The sequence below is a fragment of the Ictidomys tridecemlineatus genome, chromosome 8, assembly GCF_052094955.1.
Source record: "Ictidomys tridecemlineatus isolate mIctTri1 chromosome 8, mIctTri1.hap1, whole genome shotgun sequence".
NCBI lineage: Eukaryota > Metazoa > Chordata > Mammalia > Rodentia > Sciuridae > Ictidomys > Ictidomys tridecemlineatus.
The window spans coordinates 131,749,440-131,770,243 of record NC_135484.1 but is presented as its reverse complement, the minus strand read 5'-3'; the positions used below and the strand labels follow the sequence as shown (position 1 = coordinate 131,770,243).

At 46.8% G+C, this 20,804-nt stretch overlaps 1 protein-coding gene across 1 annotated transcript; it reads left to right on the top strand.

Moving 5' to 3' along the window:
- Positions 1 to 2,472: 2,472 nt before the first annotated feature.
- LOC101962421 (PRAME family member 12) lies at positions 2,473 to 16,905 on the top strand. The gene is made up of 5 exons (XM_078018564.1): positions 2,473 to 2,759; positions 3,137 to 3,718; positions 4,544 to 4,997; positions 15,722 to 15,916; positions 16,561 to 16,905. Exons 1-5 carry the CDS (start codon positions 2,473 to 2,475, stop codon positions 16,903 to 16,905), a joined length of 1,863 nt encoding a protein of 620 aa, XP_077874690.1.
- The last annotated feature ends 3,899 nt before the right edge of the window (positions 16,906 to 20,804 follow it).

Here is a 20,804-nt window from a genome sequence, read left to right as displayed (position 1 = left end):
CATTGTTTTAAAAAATTAAAAGGAAACTGAGGCAGGAGGATGGCAAGTTTGAGGCCAGCTCAGCAACTTAGTGAGGAACTAAGCAATTCACTGAGGACCTGTCTTTAAATTAAAAAAAAAAAATAGAAAGGGCTGGGGATGTGACTCAGTGGAAGAGCACCAATGGGATTAATCCCCAGTACAAAGAGACAAACTGAAGAAGTCTTTCCCTAAGCCTTGAAGACTGACTCCACCCTCCTTGTCCATGCCTCCTCTCTGAGTGGGCCTAGATGTGCTGTACAGTAACTGGATACCTATGTGACTGTTGGCAGTTGGATATCTGGTGGCCATTCTGTTTTCTTCACTGGTGATGCTACTTTCTTAAAAAACCTGTTTTCTCTCTGGAATTTTTTAAAATTACTTTTTAAATAATTTTGATAGGGCTAAGGTTTCCCTTACAATATATTTTGGAGTTTTAGTTTTTCTTAGTTTAGGGATTAAGGGCTTTTCTGACTCACAGGCAGGAACAGGAGGGTCACATATGGGCAACATTCAGTCTATGGAGTGGACAGAGGCATCCCTGACCTTCACTCTCCCTTATTCTGTGCTCATGCATGAAAATCCCACTCAATCAGTTAATCTCGAGAAAGAAAATCCAATCAGGGTTACATGGGTGGAGATTGGGAATGTGATCAGATACTTCTATCTGATTGCATGCTAGTCAAAAGGTGGAGTTGTGGGCGTGGTCAGGGAGGTCAATAAAAGCTTCTTCAGAGCCAGAGGACAAACACAAGAGTCCTGGAGCCCAGGAGTCCAACCCTGGCATGCTGAGGATACCAGCCTGGCCCATCCGCCCAGATCCTGTAAGTCACCGCTTTGAGCACTACCCTGTTCCTGCCTCATCTGCTCGGAGGCAGGAACAATTTTGTATTTGATTTTTACTTATGCATGAATTTAAGACTTAGATTTTTCCTTTCAGTGTGATTTTAACTTTATGCTGAACTTTAGTTTATGTTCCACTTTAGTTTATGTTGCTTTCAATTTTCTTTCTTTCTCTCCTTTTGTTCCAGAGATTGAACTCAGAGCACTCAACCACTCAGCCAAATTGCCAGGCCTATTTTTTTTATTTCATTTAGAGACAGGGTCACATTGAGTTGCTTAGCACCTACTCTTCTGAGGCTGGCCTTGAAACTCACTGTGACCCTCCTATCTCAGCTTTCCCAGCTGCTAGAATCACAGGCATTTGCAAAAGGCCCACATCTTCTTCTGTTTTGTTTTTGTTTTTAGTTGAGAGGGACACAACACATTTATGAATCTTTCTATGTATTTGGTGGTGCTGGGGAATAAAGCCAGGGCCTTGTGCATGTGAGGCAAGCACTCTACACACTGAGTTTTATCCCCAGTGCATTATTTATTTATTTTTATGTGCCCCTGAGAATCAAACCCAGGACCTCACACATGTTAGGCGACTGCTTCACTACTGAGTTCCAGCCAAAGCCGCTTTAATATTATTTAACCAAAGAGAATGATTGAAATTCTATATCATTCTAATTATTGGAATTCTGTTATTTGACATTTAAGATATTTACTTTGTGTGCCCTTAAAATGAAACTTTATTGCCAGGCAAGATGGCATGTGCCTGTAATCCAATCTGCTCAGGAGACTGAGGAGGCAGGAAGATTGGTGTTCAAAGCCAGTCTCAGCAATGGTGAGGCCCTAAGCAACTCAGTGAGGCGCTGTATCTAACTAAAATACAAAATATGGCTGGAGATGTGGCTCAGTGGCTGACTGCTCTGAGTTCAATACCCAGTCCCAGTCCCCAAAATTATGCCTTATGGCCTACGTGGTTTTGCAATTTTATTGATTGTTTAAACAAATTACACAAAAGCTTAAAACTATCTCATGCAACACTTCACAGACTCTATTCTGATCTATTTGTTCTCTTCAACTCCCCCCTAAGGTGGGAGAATCTCTCATAGGTAACAGATATCCATGAAACTCTGTGGTAATTTCCAAATATTTTATAATATGGGCACGTGCTATTATAATGGCTCATTTAATGATTTTAAAATTAAAACTAATGTCACCCGGGCTGGGATTGTAGCTCAGCAATACAGTGCTTGCCTAGCAAATTCAGGACCTGGGTTCAATTCTCAGCACCACATAAAAATAAAAAAATAAATAAATAAAGGCATTGTGTTGTGTCCATCTATGGAAAAAAAAAAAACACATACTAATGTCATCTATGTGAGGATATGTCCTTTCCCAGCCATAGCAGTTGCTGAATCTGAGGAGCCTATCACTGCATTAGGTTACATGACACTCCAACTCCCTATGTATTAGGACAAAATAATAATCAAAGGCTTTCCCCCATGAGGGTGATGTGAGCTTTTAGACTCCCTATACCTCCTTCCCAGTGGCTGGCAATGGATAGGATAGTGGCCTTTTCCCTGCACCATTTTCCAGGATCCTTCTTCTTTCAGACTCCCCAGGATGAGCATCCAGTCCCCACCCACGCTGCTGGAGCTGGCAGGGCGCAGCCTGCTGAGCCACAAGTCCAGGGCAGTCCTGGATCTGGAGGACCTGCCCATAGAGCTCTTCCCACAACTCTTTGTGGAGGCCTTCAGCAGGGGACACACTGAGGTCCTGAAGAAAATGGTGCAGGCCTGGCCCTTCACCTGCCTGCCTCTGGGGGCCCTGATGAGGAAGCCACAGCTAGAGATGATCCGAGTGGCACTGGATGGGCTGGACATGCTGCTTGCCCAGGAGGATCGCCCCAGGTGAGGGGGACCCAGGTGACCTGGAAGGGAACACCCTGGGGGTTCAAGGAAGGGACTGATGGATCCAGGGAGAGTGGGTATTGAAGGGTGGACCAAGGGCTTCCTACTCTGCCAGCAAGGAGGGGTGGAGAGGCCTTGGCCCTGCTGAGCCCCATCTGGGAGGGGCTTCTGGATGTGGAGGTGCTTGTGGCAGCTGTGGTGACCCATGAAGGAGGCTGCACCTGCTTCTAACTCAGCTGGTACAGGTGGGGGCCAGTCATGATTGGAGGGAAGTGGGTGGAGAAAAGTGAGACAGAAGGAAGAGGTGTAGCATGGAGCAGCAGCTGAGAGGTGAAGGAAGGGGCTTCAGGGCTGAGACTCTCCTGTCATCCCCGCAGGAGGTGGAAACTGCAGGTGCTGGATTTGCGGAATGTTCACTACAACTTCTGGAGGATGTGGTCTGGAGCCATGGTCGATGCCTGCTCATCAGAGGCCATAAAGAAGAATCGAAAATTGAAACATGGTCTAGCAATGGCAGCTAAGCCACCCTTGACGGTAGTCATAGACTTGTGCCTCACAGAAAGGCCCCTGGATGAATTCCAGGCCCATTTGTTCCTGTGGGTCACACAGAGGAGGGACATGGTACACCTGTGTTGCAAGAGGCTGAAGATCTTTGGGAAACCCACCCGCCACACCAGGAAGGTCCTGAGACTGCTGCAGCTGGACTGTGTCCAGAAGGTGGAAGTGCACTGTACCTGGGCAACCTCAACCTTGGCTGCTTGTGCTCCTTTCTTGGGCCAAATGAGGAACCTGAGGAAGCTGCTTGTCTCCCAGGTCCGCGTGCCTGCCCACACCTCCCCAGAGGAGCAGGAGTGGCTGCTTGCCCAGCTCACCTCACAGTTCCTCAGGTTGGACTGCCTGCAGAAGTTCTGTGTGGATGCTGTCCTCCTCCTCAAGGGCCACCTGGAGCAGGTGCTGGGGTGAGTAAGGGGGGTGAGCATCCTCTGCAGACCAGTATCAGTAAATATGAAAGGGTATCTACTGTGTGCCAGCCACTAACACTCTCATGGTGAACAAGACATAGGAAGGTAAATAACCCCTCATCTGTTCCTTTTGTACCCTGAAGCTCGATCTCCTAACCTGTGTTAGAGCAAAGGGCTAAACCAGGGCCCATGGTCTGGGAAGCATAACTCTGCTTGGAAGGCAGCTGTGGGGGGGACAGAATCTAGTGAGGGTGGGTGAGGATCCTTTTCTGGGAGGCCTATCCAGCGAAGGTGGTGGGAGACGGTGTAGAGGAGAGGGCACTGGCAGAGGGAAGCCCCGACACCTGCACCTTGCAACAGGGAAGCTCTGTGCTCTCCAGTGGGGAGCAGAGGAGCTTCTTCTAATGCCCCCCTGGGGAAGGCTGCTCTGAGCCTCAGATGGTGATTCTGGGGTTGAGGGTGAGGAGCAGGGATGGAGGATACAGGGTGTGAGCCTTGCAGGTGGACAACCACTGTGGTTTCCTTCATCTTGCCTGGGTTTATCCTTTGTAGATGACTCCCCCTGATCTCCTGTGGACAGAGCTGTGCCCTTCTGCTTGGCAGTGAGGAGGGGAGCCATACAGATGTGCACCCATCTGTTCACAGGAGTGATGGTGAACCTCGCCCTGACATGGGGGTGATGTGAATGACCAGATTCTGCAAAAGGCAGCGTCTTAAGTGTGGACCATTGTCACATGACCAGAGTGACTTTGGATTTGGGCCAATTTATCTTCTCCCACCTTGACATTGCTCCTCAGAACTAACTGCCTGGTTTCTCCTTAGGCACCTGAAGACCCCCCTGAAGACTCTCTCAATAACCAACTGCCGGCTGTCAGATTCTGACTGGAATTATCTTTCCCGATTTCCAAACACCAGAAAGCTCAGACGCGTGGAACTGAGGCGCATCAAACTGACCAATTTCAGTCCAGAGCCCCTCAAAATTCTGCTGGAAACTGTTGTAGCCACCCTGAAGAGCCTGGAGTTGGAATCTTGCAGGATCACTGACTCCCAGCTCCAGGCCCTGCTGCCTGTCCTGAGCCGCTGCTCCCAGCTCAGGGTTTTGAACTTCCATGGGAACCACATCTCCATGTCAGCCTTAAGGGACCTGCTGCTTCACACTGCCACGCTGAGCCAGTTGAGCAGAGAGCTATACCCTGCCCCTCTGGAGAGCTATGATGCCCATGGTGACATCCACCCTGGGAGATGTTCCCAACTCTGTGCCGAGCTCACAGCAATAGTGAGGGACTTTAGGCAGCCAAAGGTCCTTGTGTTCTGTGCTGTCCCATGTCCTCAATGTGGCAGCATGTTCCTCTACAACAAGGGCCTCCTTCAGTGTTCCTGTCCAACAGCTGCCTAGTTGCGTGTGTTTTAAAAGCGTACTTCTAGGCAATTGGAGCTATGACCAGGATGTAAGGTCATCTTAGAGGGAACTCAGAGCTCACCATTTTAGACACTGCCTGAAGTGCGGATGGGAAAGGAAAGTGCAGCAGGGGGCTCCATTGGAAGGAAGCCCCCCCGAGGATAGGACCTTCAGGACATGTGTCTTCATAGAGACATACATAGGGACCTGGATTTCTAGAATGGGATTCAGGCTTGATGGGAACAGGAAGAAGCTATTGTGTTTTATGGATGGTCCATAAATAGTGAGAAATGAAGGGAATTTCAAGGTTAGTCTTCTGATGTTCTCTGTGATGGATTTACCTGGCTTTCTGATGAAACCTTGGGATTCTCCAGGAGAAAGATGGCCCTGGGTACTTAGTGAACAATGAGGTTCAGCCCCAGGAAGTCAAGGGACCAAACTGAAATCTGGTCATGATGTGTGGCTACTCTGTGGCTTAACACATGCAGGGGCACACAGGTGGCCTGGAACATTCTACATAGGCACTGAATAAGTCAAGGCAAGAAAACCTCTTCTCATGGGACCTCAGTGCCATCCAGACATTCAACGCTGCCCTTCCTCGTGGATCTTCATATAGACCCAGAAACCTCAGGTCCCTGTCTCTGGATGTGCTGGGCAAGGATATCTGTGCATACGACAGGCCCCAGTGGCCGGCTCCCAGGAGGTGTCCATGCTGTACTTTGATCAGAGCCTCTGGGTCTCACCAAACGTTGCCTGTCATCCACCTAGGTAGTCTGTCCTCAAACTATTGGTGCCCATTGAAGGTATCCAAATTCTATTTCAGCAAAATAGTAGAATCATACAGGTAGATAATACTTGCAAATATTTCAAAATGAAACTGAATAAATTACAAGCTCTGGTGGGGCGGGGGTTGCACATAACTGACAGACCTTCCCCTAACACTTCTCTCCACTGAGGACTGGGCTGATGGGCTTGGGCAGCGACCTTAGCCTTAGCTTCCCATCCAAGGATGAGAACGAGGTCCACTCAGTCTTCATTTGAGGTGTTCTAAAGCCGCCTGTGAACGCATTTTAATTATGGCTTGAATAACTCTCCACACATAGTGAACTGGAACCCACTTGGATGTGTAAGCAGACTGCAGCTCACTCTTGGAACTGGTAGCAGAGTCTGGGCCATGCCCACCAGCTCATCTGTCCCCCAAACAGTGAACTATGTGCATCACCCCCCTCTTCATGGAAGTTCCTTTTCTGTGGCTCTAAGTCTAACTGCACACGTGGCAGGAGGAAGGTTCTGAGCAGCATTTGTTCTGCACTGCTGCTGGACTCTAGGTTCAAATAAAGCCAGAGATATGCAAAATGAGATCTGTCATTATTTGTTGTTTTAAGAGTTATCATGACTAAAAAGGGATTTGAAGATACTCTGGTGTCTCCAGACCCCTTGAACACTGGAAGGCTTGTGAGGGCTCTTAGTCTTCCCAGAGCCTGAGGGATAAAGCACTCACCTCTCTTTGAGCTGCTCATTTTTTACTTTAGGTTCATTTGTGCTGTGAGACAGCACACAAATGTAGGATGTCATGACAAGCAGGACCGGGTGTGTAAGGGTGGCTGGGTCAGGCAGATGGGACTGGGTTCCACTCCTTGTGTGATAGTCCAGCCAAAGTGACTCCATATTGTTTTGTGACTCCATCTTGTAAAACAACCATGCCAAGTAGAAGGGTCATGACCAAGGCAAGATGTTCTTTTCCTTTGGCTATAGAAACCTTTAAGAACACGGAACTACCTAATGGGCCATTGTTTCTGTAACCAGGGAACGGGACTCTGTTTCTGTAACTGGAGTGACTGGGCTAATTTTGATTGGCTGAGCATCCCTCCACCTGATTGCACTTTCCTGCTTCTGTAACTTGGCTCGCTTGCATTGGCTGGAACCCCAAACACCCCTTTTGTGGTTTTCAGGCTTATAAGGAGCAACCTTGCAATTGTTTGGGGCTGATCAGGGGAATAGCTTTATGTTGTGGTTAAGTTGTCATCTGTGTGCTTCAATAAAGGCTTGATTCAATTATATGTGAGTGGTTTAGAAATCAATCTGTGAAACCCCAGGAGGATGCTTTAACTATAACACTTGGAGCGGCTACTGAAAGATGTGGAGTCCTTTGTGCACCTGCATCAAAACAGTGTAGAACCCCTTCTGGAACACTGGCCAATTTCACCTGTACAGTCTAAGAACCCAGAACCCATGCTTTTCTAGAGAAATGAGTGAACTTCATCAAAGCTAATTCAGGGAGCTGGGGAATCACTCAGTGGTAGAGCACTTGCTAGCATGTGGAAGGGCCGTGGTTCCATCCAAAGCATCACAGAAATAAGTAAACAAATAAATAAGTCCAAAAATGATGTGACCATATTGGGAAGGTTTAATTGGAATAGAGCTGTCTACCTGGTAGAAATATTCAAAAAGAAAGAATCAGAACCCACATGAAAACAATGGAATGCATTCTTTAATTGGTATGCACGGGTATGTAAAATTGATGTCCTCAAAGATTCTTTTCCAAAAACAACTGCAAAAGCCAGCTTGGTGGTGCTCAGCTCTAGTCCCAGCAGCCCAGGAGTCTGAGGCAGGAGCGTGGTGAGTTCAAAGCCAGCCTCATCAATTTAGTGAGGTTATAAGCAAGTTTGTGAGACCCTGTCTCAAAATCCCCCCTGAGGGTGTGGCTCAGTGGAAAAGCACCCTTGGATGCAATGCCTAGTCCCCAAGACAATAACAAGTAGGAAAAGCTGGTTTGAGTGGCACATGTCTGGAATCCAGCTACTTGTAAAGTTTAATTAACTCATATCTTCTCCCAATTTTACTAACTGGGAGCATAGTTCATGATTATATTTTCCAGTCCCTTGACATGCAGTACTGGTCCATTTATTTGAGATTTTTTCCTAATGTAGGTATTTCTTGCTGGAAACTTCCCACTCAGAATTACTTTTGTTGTGTCCACAGGTTTGAATATTTTGTGTGGCCCTGTTCATTGGTCTGCAGGCATTTTACACTTTCATTTTGATTTCTTCAATGACCCATTGTTGTTGGGGAGCATGCTGAAGAATCCCCATGCTTTGTAACTGCCCAGGGGTTCCTCCTGCTATGGACCTAAACTATGCACATTCTCCTGTGTGCTTTAAATCACCTCAACCTTCCTTATGTCACTGCATACAATGGGAACATTACATAGTGGTTTACAATGTGCTGCTTAGAGGATAATGACAAGAAAAAGTCTCTACACAGTCAGCCCAGATGCACTTATTTTCAACCATATTCAATGCAAGGCTGAATGAGTCCAAGGATGCATACCCTACAGCCTCAGAGCCCAGACAAGAGAGGCAGTAGCACAGAAGTGTGAGAAGAGGCACAAGCAAACAGAGACATCAGTTACAGAAGATGACAAAGAACCAGGAAGAGCAGCCTCAAGAATTAGAAGCACATCAGCTCTGCCATCTGCTTGGTGTCTGCATAGAGAGACCTACACCCCTGGGGCCACTAAGGGCATTTCTGTGAAATAAGTTAGTAAGAAAAAGCTGGTAAATTTCATTCAGTGCCTAGGTTTCAGTAATGCAGGGAATTTGTCTCTATTAATTTTTCAATGGATCAGTCCAATGTTTCATCTTACCTCAATGCAATAAGCTTCAGAAATCAGGGGACTGAATAATAGGAGAGGCCTAATTGCCTTTCACACTCTATAATTAAACTATTCTTTCCTTTAGGTTGTATTTATTGAATGAAAAGAAAGAAAGGGGGAAAAAAGGCTGGAAATGTGGCTCAGCAGTTCACTGTCTCTGGGTTCATCACCTGGTACCAAAAAAAAAGAAAAAGTGATTAGTGGTACTTTGTTCTTTTACTGAACACAATTTGTGGGGGTTTAAAAAATGTGGATTGTAGTGGACACGGTGACACACACCCTAAGTCCACAAACTCAGGAGCTGAGCAGGAGGATTGCAAGTTCAAGGAGAGTCTGGGCAAGTTAGTGAGACACTGTCTGAAAATAAAACATGAAAGGGGCTGGGGATGTGGCTCAGTGGTCCAACAACCCTGTGTTCAACCCCTAGTTCCTCCAAAATGTGGGGTTTGGGGATGTGGTTAAGTGCAGAACACTATATGCTTCGACTATATCCCTTGTGGCTTTGGAACTTACATTTTTTCCCCCAAATCTCCTCCCTAACCTTCTCCTCCCTGATCTTCTTTTTCCTGATCTCCTTCTTGGTTTCTCTCTAATCTCATTTTCTCTGAAACATCTCTTTAAAAACAACCTGTTCCTGCTGATGGGCAGAATAACAGTCTTTAGGACAGGTCCCCTGGGTTCCTCCTTTGTGAGCAAAGTAATAAACATTCTTTTTCCTTTTTCTCAAAACTGTGTACTTGTTACTGGATTGTTATCATGGACAAGGACAGAGCTTTGGGCATCCAGTCGTGTAGTGCCCCTGTGTTCAATCTTTGGTATGAAAAATAAATAATTTAGCAAGAAAGCACGATGAGCATACCTATCCCTAGGCCACTGGCCAGTGGTCCTTTCATAGTCCCCATGCTTGTTTCCTGGTTTTAAAGAGTTTCAAACACTGTCCTACAACCATACACACTCCAAACTATTGCCATCAGTTTGAGACAACTCAAGGAAACCAACACTGGTTGTGTCCTTGCTGAGGATGTCTATCAGCCGTGAACTCCTGTGTACTTATAGGTGAAGCTAATGGTGAAGGTTTTCCATCAAAATGACACCATTCCAACACAACAGGACTGGCAGGGTGCTAGGAAGCAGGCATCCTGAACCACAAGTGCCTGCTAACAGGAGCCATCACAAAAGACTCACAGAACCACAGCTTTATGCAAAACCTTAGTGTCTCACTAAGTTGCTCAGACTGGCTTTGAACTTGCAATCCTCCTGCCTCTGCCTCCTGAGCATTTGAGATTTTAGACATGCACCACTGGGTCCCACTCATAATTATTTTTTTTTTCTGAGGAGAATCCCGCACAGCAGGTCCCTGTCATCCTGGACCAAGGCCACCCTTGTTACTGAATCCTTGCAGCCAATGATAATGGTTTCAAAGCATCTTATGTGGCCTTTGAAACCCTGTTTTTCTTTGCCTCCTGGAGGGACCTGACTTTACTTGGGGTCCTGCATTTTCTGTCTCTTCTAAAGTCAGTTTTTGGAGAGCCACTCTATTGTTACCTGGGTGGCAGAAACATCTACCTGTCTCTAGTCCCAAGCACCAAGTCAAGGGTGGCAGCCGAGAGTGACACCTTGCCATTTCAACCCTCTTGCTCAGCTGCCTCAAGAGATGCCCCAAAGCAAGAAAGAGGTAAAGACATGTCAAATTTGAAGGCTGGGCTTCAAATATTTCTTATCAAAAACCCCCATTATGTCTTAAAAATAATCCTAAGCAGGCTTCAACTGGAAACATAAGTGAAGTGAACATAGGTAATTTCTGCTAAACACTTAAGAAAAAAGCACAGCCCAAACCAACAAAAACAAAAAGAGCAACTATCTGGGTGTGGTGGTGCACACTTGTAATCCCAGTAACTCAGGAGTCTGAGGCAGGAGGATGACAAGTTCCAGGCCAGCCTTGGCAACTTATCCAGGGCTATCTCAAATTTTAAAAAGGGCTGAGGACACATATGACTGCAACATACATTGTTTACAATCAGAGAAATAAAAAAATTGTGCTGCAATTGTGTAGAATGAATCAAAATGAATTCTGCTGCCATATAGGCCTAATGAGAATAAGTAAATAAATAGGAAGATACTTAAAGAAAGAAAGTTCTAGTTGGTTGAGGTTCATTATAGAGACTGTCATTTAACTCAGACAACAGAGAGTGGAGATATGGGGAATAGGAAAGAATGTTTTGGTGATTTGAGTTTTACAATATGAGATGGTTTGTCAACTTTCAAAGAATTAGAATAAAATTTCACTGAAGGTAAAATAAATAAATAAATAGATAGATAGATAGATAGATAGATAGATAGATAGATAGATAGATAGATAGATAAAAAGGGCTGGGGTGGAGCTCGGTGGACAGCACCCTGGATTCAATACCTGTAGCTGCAACACCAACACACATCAACAAAGATCCCTTTTGCATTTTCCCATAGGCACTTGCGTCTGACAGGTTGCATGAACGTGCTCAACTTTTTAACTCTGATGCTCCCCAATTCCTGATTGGCTGTTATTCAAACTCTCTCCTTTCATTATGCTACAGAGAATTCCCTTATGGGCTCAAGAGACATAGAAACTGATTAGGGTTGATGCAGCCTAGGAAATACCACACTTTGGGAGGAACAAAAAGGCTTCAGGTGACAGCCACCATGGAGACAGGGACAGATGCCTTTGGCCCTGTTTCTATCTGTCATGTTCCTAAGAGCCCACCATTTACTCCTGGTGTTCACTCAGGTCTATCTTTCTTTCCTTCCTTCCTTCCTGTCTCAGTACAGGGGATGTAACCCAGGATCTCTAGGTGAGTGCTCTACCACTGAGCTCCATGCCCAGTCCTTTTCATTTTTTATCTTGAGGCACGGCCTTGCTAAGATGCCCAGGCTGGCCTCAAACAGAATTCTCTTGTCTCGGCCTCCTGAGTTGCTGGAATTACAGGTGTGGGTCACTATACCTGGCTCTCAGTGGCGTTTTTCTTTTTTTTTTTTTTAAGAGAGAGAGAAATGAGAGAGAGAGCATCTTATATATATATATAAATTTTAGTTTTCAGCGAACACAACATCTGTTTGTATGTGGTGCTGAGGATGGAACCTGGGCCGCACGCATGCCAGGGGAGTGCGCGCTACCACTTGAGCCACATACCCAGCCCCTCTCAGTGATTTTTTTTATCTAGACTCTCTTCCCCTGGTTCTGACCTTGAACCTGCTCTCTGGATTTCTGTGTTAATTCACTTTTTTGGAGGTAATCTTGTCCAGCAGGTTGACTGTGCTGATCCTAGATGGAGACTCCCCTTTTATTTATTGGGGAATCAAAGAAGGCATCTCCCTCCCTGACCTCAAGGACAGCACTGAGATTGAAGGGTCTCTGTTGTCCCTCTTGTAGCTACTTCCCTTCTGACCTCTAAACTCCTTCTAAAACAGATATTTTAATCTTTCCAAGCCCACCACCCAAGAGAACTGCACCAAAACAAAGCCCCAGGCAGGTACCAAAAATAGCTGCATGTACTTCCCACTGCCTTGGTGAGCCAGAGTTCCAGTGTCCACATGAAGCAGCCTCAGCAGCCCATGCTCCAGCTCTGCTCCCATTATAGCTGTGGCCTAATCCTCTGGAACCAAGTTTTGGAAGATCAGTCATGTCCTCAGGGGTTCCTCTCCTTGCCTGAGTGGGCACATGAACTGGTATGTTAGGAAATATAAAACCCAAGTGACAGTTAATACACTGAGTAACTCTGACATATGTGTGTAAATTCAATGTGGCCAGTTGGGCATGGTGAGGCATGCCTATAATTCTGGTAACTCAGGAGACTGAGGCAAGAGGATGGCAGGTTCAAGGCCAGCCTTGGCAACTGAGTGAGACCCTGTCTCCAGGAAAAAAATACGAGGAGCTGGAGATGAAGATCAGTGGTAATGTGTCCCAAGGTTCAATCCCCAGTACGGAAAAAACTCATTCCTGTGTATATATAGAGAGATAGATAGGCGAGCATGGACAAAGAAATCCCAAGAATGATGCTTTCAGTTGATTTTCCCTAAGACCAAAAACATATTTAACGCTTTCCTGTCTCACACTCAGGACTATAAAAGTCAAATACTAATAAAATCAATCAATAATATAGAGTGAACAATTAATGTGTCCTTTATTGAGACCCTACTCTTTAGTTATTCCCTTTCAGGTATGGACTTTTGATTAAATCAGTTAATTTGAGGGGAAAAAAGAAGAAGTTCAGTGGGATTAACTGGGTGGAGATTCAACTATTTAACCAGATAACTCTGATTGGAGCTAGGAGTTGAAAAGAGGAGGGGGGATTAGAAAGACCCCATAAAGCTTCAAGGAGCCATAGAAGCACAGAAGCCTGGAACCTGTGTCACTGTCTGGCACTGCTAGGATTCAGAACTCCCTGCCAATCATACAGCTCTGGTAAGTCACCAAACCCCACAGAGATCCCATTCAGGCTGCCTGGTGGCATACACCTTTAATCCCAGCTATTCCGGAGGCTGAGGCAGGAGGATTGCTTAAGCCCATGAGTTCAAGACCAGCTTGGGCAACTGAACTCAAAACAGAACATCTATGGGGTCTACTCTCAGCCACTCTTACCCAGTGACCTAGAGCCTAGGAGAGGTAGCACATGTCTGTAAACCCAGCAACTTCAGAGGCCGAGACAAGAGAAGTAAAAGTTGGAGGCCAGCCTCAGCAATTAAGCAAGATCCTGTCTCCAAATAAAAAATAAAAGGAACTGGAGATGTAGCTTGGTGTTAGAGCACCACAGAATTCAGTCCTCAGTACCAAAAAAAGAAACAAAAAATGGTGACACCTAGTTTGTGATGGCAAAGAGAATATCATATTCTGTTTCTCCAAAGGACAAGATATCTGCATTTCTTGTCTCTAAATGCAGTTTTGCCTTCATCCCAATAATTTTGATTTCTGCTTTGGTTTAGGTCATATTAAATTTCTTTCCTTCTGTTTTTCTTTTTTCTTTTAGATGAATTTCCATATATTTATCAACTTTAATTTCAAAATACTTCTTCCTTCGCATCTTCATGGTAACTTTGATTCCAGTTAGAGAAACAGACTCAAAAAAGTAGATGGGACTCAAAGGAATGGCTACTGCAATTTTCCAAACATAACTGTGTTTCCTTCTCTCTGGGTCTGATACTCTTAAGACAAGTCTCTTCTTAAATAATTTGACACAACATCTTCAATGGTGTCTGAACTGGAGCAGGCATTTCGGTAAATATCTGTTGAATGAATGAAAAGTAAGGAAACCCTTATTCAGAGCAAAGCACTGATGTTCTTATTTAACATTCAGCCACTCAGTACCTCAAAGTTTCTTAACACTCTCATGCTTGGGCTTAGTTGCCTTCACTTAGAATGGTTTTTCTTTTTTTTCTGGAACCAATATTTTTCATAGGCTGCACTCTATTCTGATCTATTTCTTTCCCGGGATTCCACTCTAAAGTGGCACGCTGTCACGTATACAAGATATATGTGACAATCAAGCCTCATCTCAGAGTTAGCATTTTCCATCTCTTACTTCCAAATGCTATCAAATACAATATGTGGCTTTTAGCATTGCTTACATTTAAACTGTTCATGGTGGTACCTGTCTGTAATCCAGTTATTCACCAGGCTGAGGCAGGAAGATCATTAGTCTGAGACTTATATGGACAACTTTGTGAGATCCTGACTCAAAATAAAACAGGGTTGGGAGCTGGGTATGGTGACAGGTGTCTGTCATCCCAGTGGCTTGGGAGGCTGAGGCAGAAGGATCGCTGCCAAGGCCAATGTCTCGGCTTGGCACCAGAATCACGAGGCACTCACAGCTTTGTAGGTTCAAACAGCAATTCTTTATTCCCGCTCTCACACCGCCTCCACACAGGTCCAGGGGCAAACACGTTCTGCCGTCTACCCGCACAATTCACCTACTCTACGAGGCTCTCTCCAAATCCCATTTTAATCTCACGAGAACTCAACGGGAACAAGCAGCAGGAACACCCTAATCCCAGCAATAATCTTCAACTTCCAACTTCCCTAAAACCCATTATCTTAAACTGGCAACGCCTTAAACTCAAGGAGCCGGTTACTTCCTCAAACCTGATCAGCTCTAAACCCGGATCTGCCTTGGTCCTTGAGCAAGGTCACCTCATTAAAGCATGCATGCAATGTCCCATCAAATGTCCTCTAAGCAGCATGGGGTACGCTTGGCAAGGAAATTTCGATGCGTCATTCCTACTTGGTAATGGCCCTCAGCAGATCGCAAGTTCAAAGCCAGCCACAGCAAATTAGCAAGGCCCTAAGCCACCTCAATATAAAAAATAAAAAGAGCTGAGGATGTCGTTCAGTGGTTAAGGACCCTGAGTTCAATCTTTGGTATCAAAAACAAACAGGGCTGGGGATGAAGCTCAGAGGCAAAGCACCTTGAGTTTAATCCTGTGCCATAAAGTTAATAAATACAAACCAAAAGGGGTAAGGGTATAGCTCAGTGGTAAGCTACCCTTGCTTCAATCCCTAGTATCACCAAAAAAAGAAAAGTATAAGTTAAGTAAGTAAATTAATTTAAAAATTGCTCATTTTAAAAATGAAAACCAATGACACCCACTTTAGTTATTTATTTACTGAAGCTAGGGACTTAACTCAGGGGCACTCTCGTACTGAGCTACATCCTCAACCCTATTTTATTTTTCATTTTGATACATGGTCTCAGTAAGTTCTAGTCTGGCCTGGAATTTGTGATCCTCCTGCCTCAGTCTCCCAAGCCGTGGGGTTATAGGCCTGAACCACCAGGCCCGGTTTGCCACCCAAAGAGTGAAATTGGATCAATCGATTGCCAAAGCAGCCACTTGGCTGAGTTGTTTCTTCGGGGTGGGTACAAGGTAGAGCTATGGAGCTTGGCTGTGAATGATGTGTTTGGGCGGGGCATTCCCCAAGGATCATTTCATGAAGACTTCAGAGGATGAGCAGCGGGCCCCACCCATGCTCCAGGAGCTGGCAGGGCACAGCCTCCTGAAGGACAAGTCCAGGGCCATCCTAGTTCTGGAGGACCTGCCCATACAGCTATTCCCACCACTCTTCATGGAGGCCTTCAACTGGGGACACACTGAGGTCCTGAAGAAAATGGTGCAGGTCTGGCCCTTCACCTGCTTGCCCCTGGGGGCCCTGATAAAGATGCCACAGCTGGGGATGACCTGAGTGGCACTGGATGGGCTGGACATGCTGGTTAACCAGCAGGATCGTCCCAGGTGATGGGGACCCTGGAAGGCAGCATCTGGGCATCCAGGGAAGTGATTGCTGTTGACAGGGAGAGTAGGTGCTGAAGTGTGCCCAACAGTCTTCCTGTGCTGTCAGCAAGGAGGGTTGGAGAGGCCTTGGTCATGCTGAGCCCCACCTGGGAGGGGCTTCCAGATGTGGAGGTGCTTGTGGCAGCTGCCATGACCCCTGAAGGAGGTTGTGCCTGCCCCTCCCTCAGCTGGTACAGGTGGGGGCACCAGGCTGGATTGGAGGGGAATGGGCTAGAGAAAAGTGAGACAGAAGGAAGAAGTGGAGCAGGAGACAGCAGCTGAGTGGTTAAGGAAGGGGCCTCAGGGCTGAGACTCTGCTGTGGTCCCTGCAGGAGGTGGAAACTGCAGGTGCTGGATTTGTGGAAGGTTCATGGGAACTTGTGGAGGACGTGGTCTGGAGCCGTGGTCGATGCCCGCTCACCAGAAGTCATGAAGGAGAGGCAAACAGTGATGGCCTCTTCACACACAGGGCCCACTCTGCCCTTGAAGGTATTAGTAAACCTGTGCTTCCAGCAAAGACCCCCGAATGCATTCCTCTCCTTCCTTTTTCGCTGGGTGGATGAGAGGAAGGGTCTGATACAGCTGTGCTGCAAGAAGCTGCAGATGTGCTCTTTGCCCATCCATAGCATCGAGAGGATCTTGGAGAGGTTGGATCTGGACTTTATCCAGCAGTTGGACATGCAGTGTTTCTGGAGACTGTCCACCTTGGCTACTTTTGCTACCTATTGGGGCCAGATGAGCAACCTGAGGAAGCTCTTCTTCTCCCACGTCTATGTGTCTGCCTATGCTTCCCAGGAGGAGAGAGATCAGTTGATGGATGACATTACCTCATAGTTTGCCAAGATGGACAGCCTCCGGAGGCTGTACCTGGATGGTGTCTTCCTCCTAGAAGGCCTTCTGTACCAGGTGCTCAGGTGAGGAAGCAGAGGGAACTTTCCTAGGACATCAGAGCAAACTCTTTGTCACATGAAACTTCAGCGGGTACCTGCTGTGTGCCAGCCATGGTAACTTAACATTGATGAGATGTTAGAAAGTCAATGAAGTGTTTGTTTTACTCTGTCCTGAAGCCAGGTCTCACATAAACCCCCACACAGAAGCAGAGTCCTAAACAGGGTCCATGGTCTGGGGAGCAGAACTGTGCTGGGGAGCCCGGTGGGGGGGAGAGGAGCTAGTGAGTGGGTGTGAGGTTCCTTCCCTAGGAGGCCTGTCCAGTGAAGGTGGGGAGAAGCAGGGTAGAGGAGAGGGCGCTGGAGGAGGAAGCCCCCACATCTGACCTTTCAACAGAGAAGCTCAGTGCTCTCCAGCAGGAAGCAGAGGAGCTGTCTCCAATGCCCCCCCTGGGGAAGGCTGCTCTGAGCTCTGGGTGATGACTCTGGACTTGAGGGTGAGGAGCAGGAGTGGAGGGTACAGGGTGTGAGCCCCACAGGAGGGCAACCCCAGTTTGTGCTGCTGCTCCATCTTGCCGGAGTTTGTTATTTGTGCATGTCTCACCCTGACCCCCTTTGCTACAGCTGTGGTTTTCTGCTTGACAGTGAGGAGGGGCGCCTTAGAGATGATGGACCCACCTGGTCACTCAAGTGGGGGTGAAAGGCTCAGCATGAAACAGGGTGATGCGAATGAGCAGATTCTGCAACAGCCAGAGTCCTGGGTGAAGACCATCATCAGAAGGTCAGAGTGACCTTGGGCTTGGGCCAATTTGTCTTCTCCCACCTTGACATCACTCCTCAGAACTAACTGCTTGATCTTTGCTTGCTTAGGCTCCTGAAGACCCCCCATGGAGACCCTCTCAATAACCAACTGCCAGCTCTCAGATCCAGACTGGAATGATCTGTCGGGGTCTCCAAACCTCGACCAGCTAATACACCTGATGCTGTGGGGCAGCAAATTGACGAGTTTCAGTCCTGAGCCTCTCATAATTCTGCTAGAGAATGCTGCAGCCATTCTTGAGACCCTAAACTTGCAGGACTGTGGGATCACCAACTCCCAGCTCCAGGCCATCCTACCTGTCCTGAGCTGCTGCTCCCAGCTCAGGGTCTTGAGCTTCAATGGGAATGACATCTCCATGTTGGCCCTGAGCAACCTGCTGCTTCAAACTTCCAGGCTGACCCAGTTGAGCCTAGAGAAGTACCCTGCCCCACTGAAGAGCTATGATGCCCAGGGTGCCATCCACCCAGGGAGACTTTTCCAACTCATCAATGAGCTAATGGAGATACTGAGGGGTATGAGAGAGCCAAAGAATGTCCTTTTCTATACTAAACTCTGCCAAAGATGTGGCAACTGGTTCATCTATAACCTGCCCTCCAGTCCGTGTCACTGTTGGCTGCCTGCCTAGTGGGATGCATATATGAGAAATGTTCTCCTGTGCACTTGAAAATAAAGGTAAGACACGAGTGTCTCTCCAAGGGGAACTACAAACAAGATGCCAGGGCACTACTTAACACGAGTGGGAACAGAAAAGCTGATGCAGGAGGCCTGGGTCACAGAGGCTTGGTTCCCATTGGGAGACTTGGAACCGATGGGGACATGTGCTATGGAGTCAGAAACAGGAATCTGAATTTCTGGAAGTAGATTTGTGCTGAGAGGTACACAGGACATGACCCCTGCATGGATAGTTGCAAACGAGCGAGTTGGGGAACTTGCGGCAGAGCCTCTGCTATCCTCCACAGTTTTCAGCATAAAGGTCAGGAAGCTAACCCAGTGGCTGATCAATGCTGATCAGTGACACTGGAGCCGAGGACCTCATGCCATCACAATAGTGCAGGGCCATTCTAAGTATACACTCCATTCTTTATTTCTCTCTGGGTGCCATTCCTTCAGATGAATGTGGCTTTTCAGTGGGGTAATGCACCTGCGGTTGCCATTGGAACTGAGAACTCTAACCCCCTCTCCAAAGGAGTTTATCTGGGGATAGTAGGAGACTTCCATCTGAGTTATTCAGGTCATAGTGGACCACAGATCACAGCTTTATCCACAAAGGCTGAGGTTCAGGGAAAAATAGTCTGAGCCTTTGTGTGTGTGTGTGTGTGTGTGTGTGTGTGTGTGTGTGTGTGTTGGGGATTGAACCCAAGGGTACCCTACTACTGTAGAGAACTTCATAGCATACAACTTATAAATCCTTGTACAATTTAACAACACATCAGTCAAGAACCCTAAAGGGAGGTTGGACATGTACCCAAGAGTTAGGTGCAATAGATAAAATTATAAATGCAAGATTTCCTGCAATTCCAAACCCCAGCACCTGCCATGTAATGGGACTGCAGACTCCAAATGGTTTGCAGCAGACACCTTTACACTGCTGTCTCTGATACGCAGGTGATAAGCAGAGCCAACACTGTTGCCTTCTGAAAAATCAGCAATAAACCCAGACTGGGAATCTACAAGTGTGCCCTGAAAACCCCACATCACTCCTCTCAGGCATCATGCCAAGACCTCTCAACCATATAATGTCCTAGAAATGCCTCTCACTCAATTTGCAAATGATTTGTTTTATGGTCTCCTACTGCACAGGATTCTAAAATTGTTTTTCTTCACCTTTAACAGTAGGTGGCAAATGAGAGCCATAAGACCTCCTTGGATAAACTTGAGTTCTCTGCAGAAGAAATCCATTGTGCCTGGAGTAGTGGCACATGCCTGTAATTCCAGCAGCTTGGGAGGCTGAGGCAGAGGGATTGCAGGTTCAAAGCCTGTCTCAGCAAAAATTGAGGCAGTAAGCAACTCAGTGAGATCCTGTCTCTAAATAAAACACAAAATGAGGTGGGGTACATGGCTCAGTGGTCGAGTACCCCTGAGTGAAATCCAAGTACACCCCCCACAAAATAAAACAAAGAAATAAAGAAAAAGTCTATTACTTAGGTTATGCTCTGGTTATGCAGGAAATTTCCCTCTTACCTGAAGAAGAAAAGACATCCCAGTTCTCCCTAAACCCAGAACTGAGATAACTAAGAGGTTTCCCTTCCATCTCTAAGATTCAAATCCTCTATGATATTGTAACCCAACCTTTATAATTTCTCTCTAAAAGTTTTTTTCAGTACTTGGGATGGAACCCTGAGGCTCTCTAGCACTGAAATACAACCTCAGTGCTTTTAATAATTTTATATTGAGCTAGGGTCAGTTGCCTGAGCTGCTGGATACAATGGCACAGAACTAAAAGCCCAGCATCTCAGGAGGCTGAGGCTAGAGGATCAATAAGTTCAAGGCCAGCTGCAACAATTTAGGGAGACCCTGCCTCAAAAAATAAAAAGGGCTGGGAATGTGACTCAGTAGTAGTGTACCCCTGGGTTCCATCCCCAGCACCATAAATGAACAAATAAATTGCACTCGCTATACCCCAGCCACTGGTGATGTTAGAGAAGAAGATGCTGGAGAGTGACCGAGAGACCTCAGGGTCTGGTTCCCTGTTTAGTCCTGAAGGATGGACTCATCACCACCCACACAGAAGCAGAGGGCTAAACAGGGGTCTGTGTTCTGGGAAGCCAGGTGGTGGGGAGAGGAGCTAGTGAGGCGGATGTGAGGTTCCTTCCCTGGGAGGCCTGTCCATCGGAAGTGGTGAGAAGCAGGGTAGAGGGGAGGGCGCTGAAGGAGGGAAGCCCCCACACCTGCACCTTGTAACAGGGAAGCCCTGTGCTCTCCAGCAGGGAGCAGAGGAGCCACCTCCATACCCCCCTGGGGAAGGCTGCTCTGAGCCTCAGGTGGTGATTCAAAGTTGACGGTGAGGAGCAGGGATGGAGGCCTTG